This window comes from Phoxinus phoxinus (genome assembly GCF_949152265.1).
Source record: "Phoxinus phoxinus genome assembly, chromosome: 3".
Lineage (NCBI taxonomy): Eukaryota > Metazoa > Chordata > Actinopteri > Cypriniformes > Leuciscidae > Phoxinus > Phoxinus phoxinus.
The window spans coordinates 25,189,503-25,204,620 of record NC_136878.1 but is presented as its reverse complement, the minus strand read 5'-3'; the positions used below and the strand labels follow the sequence as shown (position 1 = coordinate 25,204,620).

At 37.4% G+C, this 15,118-nt stretch overlaps 1 protein-coding gene across 1 annotated transcript in view; it reads left to right on the top strand.

Annotated features, from left to right (window-relative positions):
- The first annotated feature begins 2,874 nt into the window (after positions 1-2,874).
- The window catches only part of rasgef1ba (RasGEF domain family, member 1Ba), a 71,299-nt gene continuing 59,055 nt past the window's right edge, over positions 2,875-15,118 (top strand). The window contains exons 1-2 of the mRNA XM_079606942.1: positions 2,875-2,935; positions 3,614-3,843. Of these exons, the coding sequence (XP_079463068.1) occupies positions 3,775-3,843 (69 nt within the window). The 5' untranslated portion in view covers positions 2,875-2,935; positions 3,614-3,774. The remainder of the gene's footprint in view (positions 2,936-3,613; positions 3,844-15,118) is intronic.

Below are 15,118 nucleotides of genomic sequence, written 5' to 3'. Positions count from 1 at the left end.
GCCCGCACCTTCAGTGCTTGGCCCCTAAATATAGCTGCAAGCAGCAATCACCGGGGCCAAGCGCAAGCAAGACGACAAGACATGCCAAAGTGGCTGGGAGTGTGAGTAGGGTGACCACCATCAAACAAACCAAATGTGGGACGATTACTAAGTTTGTGTGGGACAATGTGGGACATGTTACCAACACTAAAAAATAACCTGAAACTGTTATATAATGTCTATCTAACTTAATAAAAACATTCGTATTCTGCCTTTCAGCTTTTTAAAATACTTTGTTCTTTAGTCCCTTCCAGAAAACACCATTACATAACATAACATGTCTTTATTTTACATGTCATTTAAGTTCAACATCACTGAGCCCAAAGGCAGCAGGCATCATGCAGATAACTATTTTTGAAACAGTTCTGACCAAGTCCAACTAAAATCCAACAAAATAAATAAAGAGAAAATAAAATAAAAAACAACATAAAATTAGTTAATTGACAGTCTTATATATTAAGAATCTATTAAACCAAAAACTTTTATATGTTTTAGAAAGGATGTGAATTAGAACAACCACAACAGGCAATAAGTTCTAACTCTGTTAAATTCACATTTTAATTTACCGAATTATCCATTCGTTTTCTGACAGGGAACACATGGAACGAATCACCGCTCCACATTTTGATTGACAGCCGACACAACCTACCAGTGACCGTGTTTACTCCTTTCATTTCAACCATTGGATAGGATTTTAAAAACGGCTGTTGTATTTGCACTTCGGACGAAGCGCTGTTAAATATAGGTGAAAAACTACGCCACAAAAATAATAAATAAAATGCTTTCTTAAAAAGGCAAAAGATCGTATGCACGTTTTCTTAATATGATCATTAAAAACCAACAGGCTGATGGAAATGCGGGACATTTTCTCAATATGCGACGTGCGGGACAAGGGGTGAATATGCTGTGCGGTACAACGCAAAGCGGGACGGGTGGTCACCCTAAGTGTGAGACCCACTGCAGCAAGGAGCAATTAAAGGCATTTGAAGATGAATTTTGGCAAAATGGTTGAAAAATCACATACAATAACTAAAAATATGATTATCACTTTCGACCAATAGGTGGCGCAGTTACGAAACTGATGTGATGTGGTCAGAGTGAAGTGACAATGACACATACAAAGTTTGGTGTCAATATGTCAAGGCATTGCAGATATAAAGCCTGAATAGTCATTTTGGCATCATGCCTCAACTTTGCCACTGCGGTATACGAAAACGGTTTTGTCTATCGACACGAAATCCATAACTTTTACTCGGCACAGTCTGGAGATGACACGATCCGATTTTGGTGAAAATCGGACGTTCGGTCTAGGAGGAGTTTGAAAAAGTAGGTTTTAAAAGAAAATAAAGATGGCGGACAGGAACTTTGATTGACTATGGCAAAATTGGTATCTATGTTTTCAGCATAACCCAAGGAATCTATTGAGATCAGTGTCATTACTATAGGCAAATTTATTCAAAAGTTATTAGCATTTTTGGAAATTTCATTATAACTTTTGACCAAAAGGTGGCGCTGTCTCATAAATTTTTGAGTACTTTTAGGGCGTTGTACTGATGACCCATACTGAGTTTCGTAACGATACGTTCATGCGTTCATAAAATACAGCATTTTAGCACATAATTCAAAATGGCCGACAGCCAAAATGGCCGATATGGGAAAATTGAATATCAGTCAACTCAGCACGACGCCCTGAATCTAACGAGACCACTTTTGTGATTTTTGGACAAACCGTTCAGAAGTTATAAGCAAAAACATAAATTATTCATATCTCCGGACCAGTAGGTGGCGCTGCGCCGAAACGCAGCAAGTAACCTCAGGTCATGCTTGTGACGACATGTACCAAATTTGGTCTGAATCCGATAAAGCGTTGTGGAGATACGGCCTTACGTCTGTTTTTGCAAGCGCTACGTAAAATTTATTTGCGCGGTATTCGAGAACGGTAATTCGAATCAACTTGAAATCCATAACTTTTGGTCGTCATAGTCTGGAGATGATCTGGTTCATTTTTCGTGAAATTCGGAGCAACGGCCTAGGAGGAGTTCGAAAAAGTAGGTTTTTCGGAAAATTCAAAATGGCGGGAAAACTATTATGACGGAAAATGACGTCATAGGGTGCAGTCGAATCGTCGTGAGCTCAGGAATCAGAGAAAAAAAGAATGTTGTTTCTAGCCCTTGTGGTTCAAAAGTTATTAGCATAAACATGAGTGAAACTTTGGACAGCTGGTGGCGCTAGAGGGAATGAGTTGGAGACTCCAAATTTGCTATGGTGATAGTTCAGGCTGTCCTCTATCACTGTGCCAATTTGTATAAGTTTCCCGCAAACGGTTCTATAGGCTGCCATAGACGCCCAGTCGGAAGAAAAAGAAAAAAAAGAAAAAGAAAAAGAAAAAGAAGAATAAGAACGGGAACAGATACAATAGGTGCCCGCACCTTCAGTGCTTGGCCCCTAAAAAGAAGAATAAGAACGGGAACAGATACAATAGGTGCCCGCACCTTCAGTGCTTGGCCCCTAATGAACAAGACACCCAAAGCCCTGTTATTTAATCCCATTCCAAATACGTGTTTCATTTTTTTTCTTTAATACAGTAGGCTACAGACATGTGTTTTTATATATAAAAATTACATAGCCTAATCCAGAGAGATCGCACTGTCAGAGAGTTTGGGAATCCTCACACATTATTTATACACATAAAAACACGAAATCAGATATTTAAATTCAAACATTTTAAAAGAGAACAATCCATCACGGTTGGTTAAACCAATGAGTATTAAGCTGTGTCCTCAGCAAGTCGTTTCCCATCATGCTTTTGATCAGCGCAGTCGGTGGAGAGCAACTGCGTGCAACTGCAGAATCCCACAGGTGCGGCTTGCGCTCGCGAGAGTTTTTTGACATACCGGTACGTCAACATGACATCAGAGCCAGGCGGACCGCACTCGGACACTTTTCTAACCGGCATCCATCTCGCGCCGATCGGTTCTGCGCATATTTTGCTCATCTCAAACAAGCCTAATGATGTGCACGAATAAATCATTTATAATAAATAATTTTTTTAGACATGTTAGGCTAGGCTAATTTTTTTATTTCATGGTGGTTTTAAGTCATTAATCACTAATACATTTTCCATTTAGTGAGTTTGACCGCTGTCTGACAGAGTTGAACCGAATTATGAACGAATTTCTCAAACGCATCGTAAGCCTAAATTGATCGTAGAGAAACGCAGCCCAGATAAATTTAACTTAGGTTTCAACAGATGTATGTATATCTGTGCGCTATTCTTCTAAGGTGAGTGAGTGAGTGCACTTTTGAAGGCTTAGAGTTCGACGTGAAAGTGGTCTCGGTAAAACAGACAAGTCAGAAAACTTCCTTTAGATTCCAGAAAGAATCAGGCAACCTGTCGGAGCTTTACATGTGTGTGTATCTGGCGTCCCCTCACCGAGCCTCCCTCCCCTACACGAGGATTACAAGTGGCGTTCAATGAGCTCGACTCCACCGCGCTCGCAAGCAGACACATGCGCTCTTCACTAGACAAAGACAATGAGCTGTCACACCTTTAAAATGACTCCTATGTGTTCAGATTGAAAGAAATGCTGAAAGGAAAATCCAGGGAGCGAAAAATCGGTCTGTTGTGCAGTAGGAAACCGCTGCTGAAACAAGACTACCTGTGGACACTGTAGTGAGACAACAGCAGCCAGCGGCGATTTCAATCTTCCGGCGGAACACACAACACATATTTATATGGCAAAGTTCCTCGCCGAGCTGCTAGGATGTACACTGCCCGAAAAAGGAGCATCTCCCATCTTCGAGGTGAGATTAAAATGCGTCTTGTAGTATGGTTGTTGAAGCTATTAAAGTGATGCTCAGGTTAGTGGAGGCAGACTGGTACCTTCACAGCAGTTTGTTAACGCTGCTGCCACACAATGGGTGGCTCACCTGAGCAGTGAAATAATGGTTCAAGCTTAGGTTATAGCCTATCATGTTTACCTAAACAAACACATACAAATATTTGCATGTATAAAATAGCGTTTTCGGGTGGATATGAAACCTAAATCGTTAACTTAAAAGGTAATTGAAAGGAGACCTGATGTCCTTAAGAAGCTCCAGATTGTATTTGGGTCAGTGTGTCAGGGGAAATTGCACCTGTACACAAAACAGCATATCTGGAACCTCTAACACAAAATGGGGAGATGGATAGCATGACATGTAAGATTAGTTATTGAAGTCTGTGTCCAAAAGATCCATTTAATAAATTTTGTCAAAACAGCCTACAAACCAATATAACTAAATTTACTGCAAATCATGATTCTAATTGGGCTTTCTTTGTAATATGAAAACTGCATGAATCAGTCCGATTCTTTTAATTTACAGGTGTACTTTGCACTGTACTGCTGCTTCAACTGTGCAGTCAATGGATTATGAATAAGCACAAATATACTTTGTATCCTGGTAAACCCCCACATATGCGTGCACCTTGTGAGTGCAACACATTCCATGTCTTATGAAAATATGTTTGTTTGGATGGTTTGTTTATCATGTCAGCTGTTGCTTGATTTACTTTATAATCCCCCAGATCAAGCCATTTCAAATCAGTGTGTGAGCACCAAATGAATATGCTTTTCAATTATCTCTTGAAATGTGTTGGGTGATGGTCATAATCAGCCCGTAATGGCAGTTCCATTGAGTGAAGAACAACTGCAGTACGGTGGTGTTGAGGGATTAGCGCCCGGGCCGTTATATAAGAGAATATTCTGTTTGAATCTGCACAAAGCCATCAGATCAGCCTTTGCCTCTAATCTCATCATGCCTTTCTTCCCCTTGTGTTGCTGTTTATTTTTTAAACTCTCTGTGTGTCTTGTGTCCTGCTGGTTTGCGTTTATCTTAATTGATCTGTTTCTTTGATTAGGGAATGTAAGGCCTACAGAGTCGTTTATTGTTGTTGGGTTTAGTCAAATTTAGGTTTAAGTCTGTTGAGTGCAGTTTGTTTTGGTTTGACTTTAGTTTAAAATGGATCAACACTTTCTGTTCATAAAAAAAAAGTTTGAAAGCAAGTGTTGTCATAATTTCAGCAGAAATACTTTAGGAAATATCTTAGCCAATATGGGATATATTGGCCTTTGGTCAAAAGAGTTGAGAGCCACTGGGTTAGAGATTAGTGGTTAGATTAGATTTGTTTTTTTTTGTATTGGTTGTTTTAAATTTGACATGGTGTGTGTTTTTGTAGCTTACTTGGGCTCAGGAATCAGCTTTCTGATAATGTACAGTATAAGAGTTGAAATGATTGGAGAATGTGGCTGGTCAGATTACTGTGGTGTGGAGGGCGTAGGTGTTAACATTTACATTTATGAATTTAGCAATTTGGCAGATGCTTTTATCCAAAGCGACTTACAAAAGAAGAACAAAGCATTAGTCAAAGAGCCAACAATCATTGTTGTACACAATGCCAGGTTTATTAGACAACTTAGGAAACCAGCTAGAAATGCAAAAAAAAAAGCATTTTTTTTTTTAGTGTAAGTGCATTAGAGTGTGAGGTCATTGAATGTTGAGTTGGCTCAGATCTGGTCCTCATTAGTATCCTGTGGTCACTTGTTTGACACTCAGCATGTGATTGAGTCAGGCAAGGTGAGCACACATGCACACACACAAACATCACACACACCCACGCTTTGCCCCCCACATGCACGCACGGCTGCAAATATTTAGCAAAAATTTAATATTTTCAGTTTAATTTGTATTTGCAAGCATCCTAATATAATTTTTATACATTTTATAGCAAAGTTTTATAATTTAAAACAAGTTGATTAAACCTAACAAAATGATGGATTAATTCATTTATCAATTTTTACAGCATTTAAGCCATTTTAGTGTTCTAGTCAGTGTTCTCGACAGGCCATTTCATAGTGGACACTGCAATGATGCATGCCAGCCAAAACTGAACCCATTTCTTCCCTTAAACTGACTATTGCTGGGTAATTGACTCGATTGGTGTGAGCTTAGAAATGACTGGACGTTATAAGAATAATTTATTCTGCAATCTCTGTCTTTTTATCTGGAATGTTGCAGCTTTCTTTAAAGCTAAAGCTGTTGTCAATTAGATACAAACACACTTCGCTACTCTAGTTTGACATGTAAAATTGCAAATGCAACTAGTTCTCTCAAAATCCCTTTTTTACATTCATTCAAACAAGGGTAAAACACAACTTTATATTAGTATTAGTACATTCGGTTTTGGTATGGTTTGATTGAGTGGATAAGCATTGAGTATCCAGTGTTTATTTTAAGTGTGCAGAGATAAACTCATATAGAAACGATGTTTTTTTAATGTTAACTCTTTCTCCTAGTGCTTCCACTGTGAGGCAGTATTTAGAGAGGCAATCTCAAAAGTGAGAACCACTGTTTACCATTCAGTTTTGATGTGTTGTTTTGACACTGAAATCTGCTTAATATGTTGGTTTCATGCAGAAGTGAGAAGAAAACGTGCTGCTTTTTTCTAACTTGTCAAAGGGATAGTTCACCCAGAAATTAAAATTTTAATTAATTACTTACCCTCATGTCGTTCCAAACCTGTAAGGCGTTCATTATGAATTGAGCGGTTTAGTCCAAAATTTTCTGAAGAGACAAGATCGCTTTATATGATGAAGAGATTTCATTTAGGCTTTTACTCACAAATAAACATTCATCAGCTTACACATGAATTATGGTAAACGGAAGCTCAAGCATGTTCACTTGACGTGCAGCCAATGAGGTTCATTCTTGTGTTACGCTGCACGTTAGAGCTTCTGCAAGAACCAATGAGGTTCATTCTCGTGTTACGCTACACGTTTGAGCTTCTGCAAGAACCAATGAGGTTCATTCTCGTGTTACGCCGCACGTTTGAGCTTCTGCAAGAACCAATGAGGTTCATTCTCGTGTTACGCCGCACGTTTGAGCTTCTGCAAGAACCAATGAGGTTCAATCTCGTGTTACGCTGCACGTTTGAGCTTCTGCAAGAGATTTGTTCTGGTAAGTCAAGCAGGTTCGGTTGAGCTTCAGTTTATGTTCATATAATCATATAATTTGATCGTTTCTCTTCAGAAAATGTTGGTCTAAACCGCTCAATTCATATGGATTAGTTTTATGATCTATTTATGAACTTTTTGAAGCATCAAAGTTTCAGTTGCGTAGCTGTCAATAAAGGGACAGAAAGCTCTCAGATTTCATCAAATGGATCTTAATTTGTGTTCCGAAGATGAACGAAAGGCTTAGGGGTTTAGAACAACATGAAGGTGAGTAATTAATGGGTGAACTATCCCTTTAATTTAATGAAAAAGGAGAACAACTGGTCATTATTACTTCCTTCACAAAACTTCCTTACGTATAGAGATGAGTGTGATCAGTGCGGTTATTAGATGCGAGTTCTCAAGGGGATATGGAGTTACAGACAGCTCAGCATACAGAACGGATGCTGCAAAGATGATGCCTTAGCCATTCTCAGCCTGATCAGCATATTTGAATTTCTGCATATATTTTAGGAATAACACAAGAGACAATCACTGGAAGATAACAATTTCCAGACAGTGGAAGCAAGTGACCTTTAAGATATCAAACTGTTTACAAAACGTTAGTAAGAAATGTCATGGATTCAACAGAATATGCTGATTATTTTTACAATATCTGTTGAACAAATAACTTAAAGGTTGTGAAAGATTGCACATTTTTCTAAACTCAAGAATGCTTTGATGAAACACTTCTGAGTGTGTGATGTTAGTGTACTCATCTGTTTGGACAATGGACTGACATTTATGCTTGTTCCTCAGTTTTACACATTTTTCATTGTCCCTCTGTCATCTTTAGAATGAAATATTAGTTATAGGACAGAAAGAGACATAAAGCATCTTGTTTTTAATGGATTTTCAGTGCAGCACAACAGGACCTTTGAGTGTAGCGTGTCCTATTGTATGTCAGAAACATGTGACCTACCCCCCCTTTCACCCAAAAGTCTGTTGGTGGAAGTTAAATTCATAGATGATTCAATGTCCTTCAGCATTGAGTGTGCTTTGTTCTACAGCTGAAAAGCTGAAACTAGCATGTTTGAGTTTAAACATGATTGACTCAAGAAAATAAAATGCTGTGCAAAATAATGTGCAAAGTAATGGCTTTCGCCACAATCAGTCATGAGGTAACCACAAAACCATTTTTTTTTCGTAGAGGAAGGGAATATAGTTTATGCTGAGTGTACAGAGTCGTGCGTGTTTTGTTTTTTCGTCTTCATTCTGTGTTGGTGGTCTAGTTAAGCATTTTGTATTGCTTTGTAAATACAGCTCTGTCTGTATCACTGTTGTTCTTTTTTCTATGACTGTGTGAGTGCTGGAAATTAATTTGACCCTATTTTCTTTTTTCATGTCTTTATGCTGATTTGTTTTTTTGTGTGTCAAAAGCTCAGTGTTGATAGTGCTACAGTACTTCTTTACTATTACTAAAAATGAAATTTCTGCCGTGCCCTCATTCATTTAATTCTAGTAGTATGACTTTCTTGCATGGTGCACAAGAGGAGTTATCTAGAAGAAAGTTTAGTTTTTTTTCCATCGGATGAAAGTGAACTGACCACCCTTTTATATATACAACCATCAAAGTGTTTCCAGACGCAAAGGTTAAATACAAGATCTAAGTAAAATGTTAAAGTATCACCAATCATGAATTTCTCAGACCATGTAAACACACTGTTACCAATTTGTGGCTTTAAATTTACATGATTATGGAGTAACTGTTATTTGTTAGAAGTCATGTTTTAATGTAAATTATTCATAGCTGCTTTAAACCATTAAGGTTTATAATACCATCATAATTGCATTGGGAAAAATATGGAAATCTGTTCAGACAGTATACTGGCTTATAATAATTATAATCTTGATAATTGCTAATATAATGGTTTAAATTACGTTTTAACGTAATTATGTGCTTCTCATGTAGGAATGATTTCATTTTCGTAAATGTATTCTCTAAGGTCTGCGTTTGTCATACAGTATGTGCAGCTATTTTCTGCTGAAAGGGCTTTGAAGGCTTTATCTCTTTTTGTGCCTATTAAGAGTTTTTAATTGACCTTCATTGACTCTTATCTGAGGCAATTTCCATTTTAATGAAAGAGTTTTGACTTTGGGGTAACGGATCCCTCTTTCTTGGGCGTAATTCTGGCTTTTCACTTTAAGACATAAGCATACTGAGAATAGAGTATAGTTATACTCCTTTATACCCAGACCATTATTGTTTATTGATTGTTTTCTGTTAAAATAGTTAATATTTTTAGTGTTGATTATGGTGATCAAACATCAACATCACATTATGTCCAAAGATACACCGGAATGGTTGTCTTCAGATGCTCTAACACGCATTCAATGCTCTATTTTTTTCATCTTTCCTCTCACAGTGAATTAATTTGAAGGATTTTTTTCCCTGGGAAAACAGGGAAAGCCTCGGTTTTGTTTCTACAGCATAATCTCATCAAACAACGCTTCCCTTGGAGACCTTCTCCTCCCGATGCCGTGTGTCAATCTTCTTTGTGTCTCGTTAGTCATGAACAAAGGCCCCGCTCAATCCACCTGCTGTTTGGAACGGGGAATCATCAGGCTCAAGGTCTCAAAAGAGAGACATGTCACTCACACATAACAAGCTAATCAGCAAAGATCTTGGCGGCGAATTACGCGAAGGGACTTACAATGGAAAAGGTGCTTGCCAAAAAGATTTTTAATGAATACTTGGTTGCCTGCATATTGTAACTAATGCCTCTTGTGCTTTCATAAGCAGCTGTGTTTCTAAATCATAGGAAGCTCTCTCAACCTAAATAATAAGAGCTAATTTGCACAAACCTTGGCTAATTTGTATAAACTCTGTTTCAGTCCTCTCAAATACGCCACAAGGGGGCTCTGTACATTTCTAAACTCTGTCTAAAGACCCACTTTGAAAAGTGATAAACCCATCAAGTGATAAATTAAGTTGTGCATTACAACACTGACTTAGTGTTTTAGAAATGTTTTGTCTTTCATGGAAAGGTGTAGTGGGGTCCAAATGTCTGAGAGCACTATTATTATTATACTTTTTTTTTTTTTTTTGCATTTGTCTAATTTAATACTTTAATTATATATATATATATATATATATATATATATATATATATATATATATATATATATATATATTGCACAATACAATTTCAGTTTGAACATGTAAAAGAACAGCTGATCCTTGTACAAAGGGCTTCACGTGGTTAATTAACTTATTTGATTAGTGACCAAGACATTAAATCCTAAAACTAAATCCAAGGTTTATTAAAAGCTGGCATTCAGAATCTATATAAAACCTGGACATAAATAAAGTTTTTGGATTTATATAGATTCTGAATGCCAGCTTTTCAATGTTATTCTGACCTCTACCATCTTCAGTCATCAGATCTCCATCTGTTAAATATGCCTTTTAACAGTGCTTTTGTAATTATATGAAAGCTTCAATATTTCAGTGAGCCTTCAAGAGCAAGACTGGGGTAGTAAAATATCTCATTGGCTTTCTCTCAAGACCTTTCTCAAGATGTCAAGGTAATTCATCCTGAACTGTGAAGAAAAAAAAAAAAAGACCCTCTATGTTATTTAGTCCTTTTGTTTTATGAGGCATGTTCTGTGCATTTGCTGCCTGTCACACACTGTGAGAGAGGACTCACAGCTGGGCAGACCAGAGGTGAGCAGACACTGCCAGGACATCAGATGTTAGTGCACTGATGGGACCTCAGCCTGCCGTATCTCATCCCCATGACAGCCATGCACTCCGTCACCCTGACGCTGATAAAATGGATGCCCGCTGGATGGAGCGGCTGCCTCTGTGCTATCCACACTTTCACCAGGCTTGACCGTCTGCGTCAGCCAAGGTCAGCTTAATGTAAGTGCTGGTGCTCGTCTGCTTGAAAAGAAGGGAATGAAAAGGGATGGTGTGTGATAATGTGGTAACATACCTCCTGTTTAAATAGTTGAACTGCTTTTAAGAAAATATTTATATTAATTCTGTCAGCGAATTACGAAAGTCCTCTGAAATATTCTGCATAGCTTTGTTTGACCCTGATGAAGAAACACTTTGGTATTTGATTGTCTACAAGTGTCTCCAAAGCAGCTGTTGCTATGAAAGCATTACTACCGGTATTAACAGTTTTACTCCTCCATATAAACCCTGTAGGGCATATATTTATATATTACCATTTAAAGTTTTGTTTTGGTATCAGTATATATTTGTTTAATATGAAAGACATTAATTAAATTGATCAAATGTGACAGTAAAGACATTTAGTGTTACAATTTCTTGTTTCTTTTTTGTTTTCTTTTTTTACGTTTCTAATTATCAAAGAATCCTGAACAAAACCGTTTCTACAAAAATATTTCTGTCATGACAACTTGGTATGGTAATGGGTAGGGGTGTGCGATATTGACAAAAAATTATATCTCTATTTTCTGTGATTTTCTCGATGATAATTAGACGACATTTTGCTGAGTGTGTTAATTGTTGGTACCTTGGCAGGTTTAGGGCTGCCGTGGACAGCTGACTTCTAAAGTTTTAAAAATTGTCCATATTTTGTGTGGTGGTTAGTTCTCAGCAGTGACAGACTTTTTTATGGGCATTTTTTAACCTAATTAAATGTATGCATCATCGTTTGTGTCAAATTCTTAATTAATAAATTCAATTAGAATAATAAGACACAATAGGGCTGTTGCCAATCAAATGAAGTCAGTATAAACAAAATTAATCTTTTCAATGCAGAGGAAACACAGAATCTACAACTGAAGTGGCATTTAGATGCATTTACACATACTGTTTAATGCAACTCTGAGGGACATGAATGCATTTAAACTGCAGTTAAAAATGCTTAAATAATGTGTTGTTTTAAACACAAAACGTTGAAAATGGATATATTGAGATTATAAAAAAAAAAATGAAAAGATACTTTAAATATGAAATTAAAACCGCCAGTAGGTGGTTTCAAGTCACTGTTAATGAGTTAGTCATTGGGCCCTATCAATGCAGCGCCAGGCTGAAAAATGTTTTTTGCTTGTTTCAGCCTGACGCAGTTATCATTTTCACGTCCTGCGCCACGTTGTTTAAATAGCAAATGCATTTGTGCCCATCTGTTCGCCCATGGGTGTGCTTGTCTGAAAACGAGGCGTGTTCAGGCACACATACACTCTGCTTATTACATACACAGGGACATGCAGCAGCACACAAACATGCCAAATATTAAAAATAAAAGGATGTAAAATGTAAAACCTCGCGCACGAGCAGATCCGTTTCCTTTTTAGAAAAGCATTCAGTCTTTCCGCTTGCAATTTCCGCCATGTAAATAGCAATCCGCCATGGCGCATGCAAAACTGGCTTTTAAAGGGAATGGGAGATGAGACTCCTGAATGTTTATTGCATGTTGTGCCCAAAATACATCCATTAATCATTAAGAGAATAGGGACAACCCTTTTAAACCATGCGCCGGGTGTGCTGACCATTTTCCCCATTGTTAAATTAGCAAAAATGAATTCGCACTTAGGGCGTGCACTTGCGTCGTGCGCTTTAGACCATGCGCTTAGATCCTTAAAACCGATTAATTTAAACGGCTGATTCATTCAGGAACAATCTTAATGAGTGAGTAATTAAAACATTCATTCAAAGTCAAACTATTCGTTGATTCACGCAATGTGTTGCTCAAAGACGCAAAACAATCCTGTGGCTTTGTTTGGAACTATTTTCGTTGGCGAAATAGAGCAAAAACAGGCAATATTACCTAAAATGTAAGTCACTAAATATGAACTTCTTTTTTATTGAACTGTTGTATAAAATCTGTATTACATTTGTAATCATTTTGATATTTGGAGAAAAAACTGCACTCTTCATGAGATATTAACTATATTAAATTATATAAATATAAAAGACATACAGGGGTATTTTTGCCTTATCTTGAATATTGGGTGCATTCTAAATGCTTTTTAGTAGACTATAACATGATGTGGGACTTGCGGGACTTGCTACTGCCAGTACATGCTGTACAATATAGCAGCATGAATGCATGCATGAAAGATCTATATATCTATATAGGTGGATCTGGGGAAGTTGGAGGTTTTCAGAAAGGGTAACTTCAAAGTTATTTGAAGGTCGAGCATGCAAGCTCATTGGCTATTGATAAAGCAGAACCCAATCAGCTGTGCTCTGAATGAGTTGATTGCAACCAGTTTGAGTTAAGGACCTATAAGCCTGCACCATCTAGACTTTCGTGACAGAACTTTGTATTAAGCAGCACAACTGTTATCAACACCAAGCATTAAAATAAATATTTCTTGAGCATCAAATCAGCACATTAAAATGACACTGAACAGTGAACACTGTCTTAATTGCTGCTGAAAACTTAAATTGTAACAATAAAAAAAATGTTATTGTGTTTACTGTATTCAAATAAAGGATCAATGTTAAGCAGGTTAGCACGACCCAGTTAGCCTATTGTAACACAAATTGGATTTAAAGATGACAAATTGCTTATTTCTTGCTGCAAGCCGCAATTGAGACGATTGGAAATGTTAATGGATAACCTTCTCTACTCATTATGGACCTGGATTTAATGTGTTTACATTTTAAAGGAGCTGCATTTGTTGATCATTTGTGCGCTATAAAAACAACAGCTATTTGAGAAATGTATTGTCTACAAATGCTATGAATTGTACTTAAACATTCATTGTCTTGAGTAACAGCCACTGAACTGAACTATTATTCATGCTGCATTTGAATTTGCTTTTGAGAGTACTTGATTGTATTAATTACAGCACTTTATTGGGTTTCTTTGCCATTTACTGTAATTATATTCTGCTCATATATGCCCATTTGATCCTCGCCGTCCTTGACATTTGTGTCTTGCATATAGATGCTTTTACTTCATTATCTCAGTCTGGGGTTTGGTTTGATTGGCACTTGGCATTAAATGTGTTAATGATGTCAGCACCCCCTCCCAACCACACCTATTTAACAAAAATGCTAAAAACATAAGCTGAAGACTCCTTTCATACAGCCTTATTTGTCTTCTAGAGGTGCATCTAATGTGCCGTGTTTTCTATCCATGAAGTATTGGGTAAAAAACAGAGAAAATTGTTTGTATTGTTAGTCAAATGTTGCATTTGAATGCAAATGCACCACCACCATTATATCTCCTCTCCTTGAAATGTAAGATCAGACTAGGGTTATCAGCTGTTTTGAATACTTAAAGCACAGCTTCTATAAAAAGGTGCATGAACATTGCAAAACTGAAGAAAAAAACACGGTAAAAAAATCTAACTGTAAAAAAATACATAGTGCATACAAATTTTAAATGTGAAATTGTCATTAGATTGAATTGGAACAATTTAACCTGCTTTTCCAGGTTTTAATATAACTGACGTAAAGAAAGTTATGACCATTTTTAAAATAAATGCGATGGCTAATGCCGGGGACACACTTAACGACTAGTTGAAATATTCTAAGACTGAACTGAACACACTTACCATTTCCAACGACTGGAAAATATTTGAAACACCGACTGTGAACGCAACTGTCTCAGACGCACGTTTGGGCATGATCAGTCGTAAGTATCAAATCACATTCATAATTGGCCTTACAGTCGTTAAGTGTGTCCCTGGATTAACTTGACTATAGTAAGACTATCTAAGCATTTTGTGCGACTGGCCCCTCTTGGCAACTGTAGACCTGGAGAAAGCTCTATGTCTTATGTCATAAACTTACACACACACACTCACACACACACACACGCACACACTGGAGGAGGCGTTTAGCCTCTCAGGCAGAGTCACAATGGAGTGTGACAGAGATTCTGTAGACCAGCCCAAAAACATGCACATAGCAGGCTGCTGTGGTAACTAGGCAACCGGGCTCCCTCATAATGAAGAACTCTTATGTGACGTGGTTTCTGTTTGCAATTGTCTGTCCTCTCTCATGATTTGTGCATGTTTCGCTCTCAGATATTGAGATTACTGATGAATTTACATGGGCAGCAGTTTTCTGTGATATTGATTTGAATCGAAATGTTGTTTTTTTTTATTTTATATTT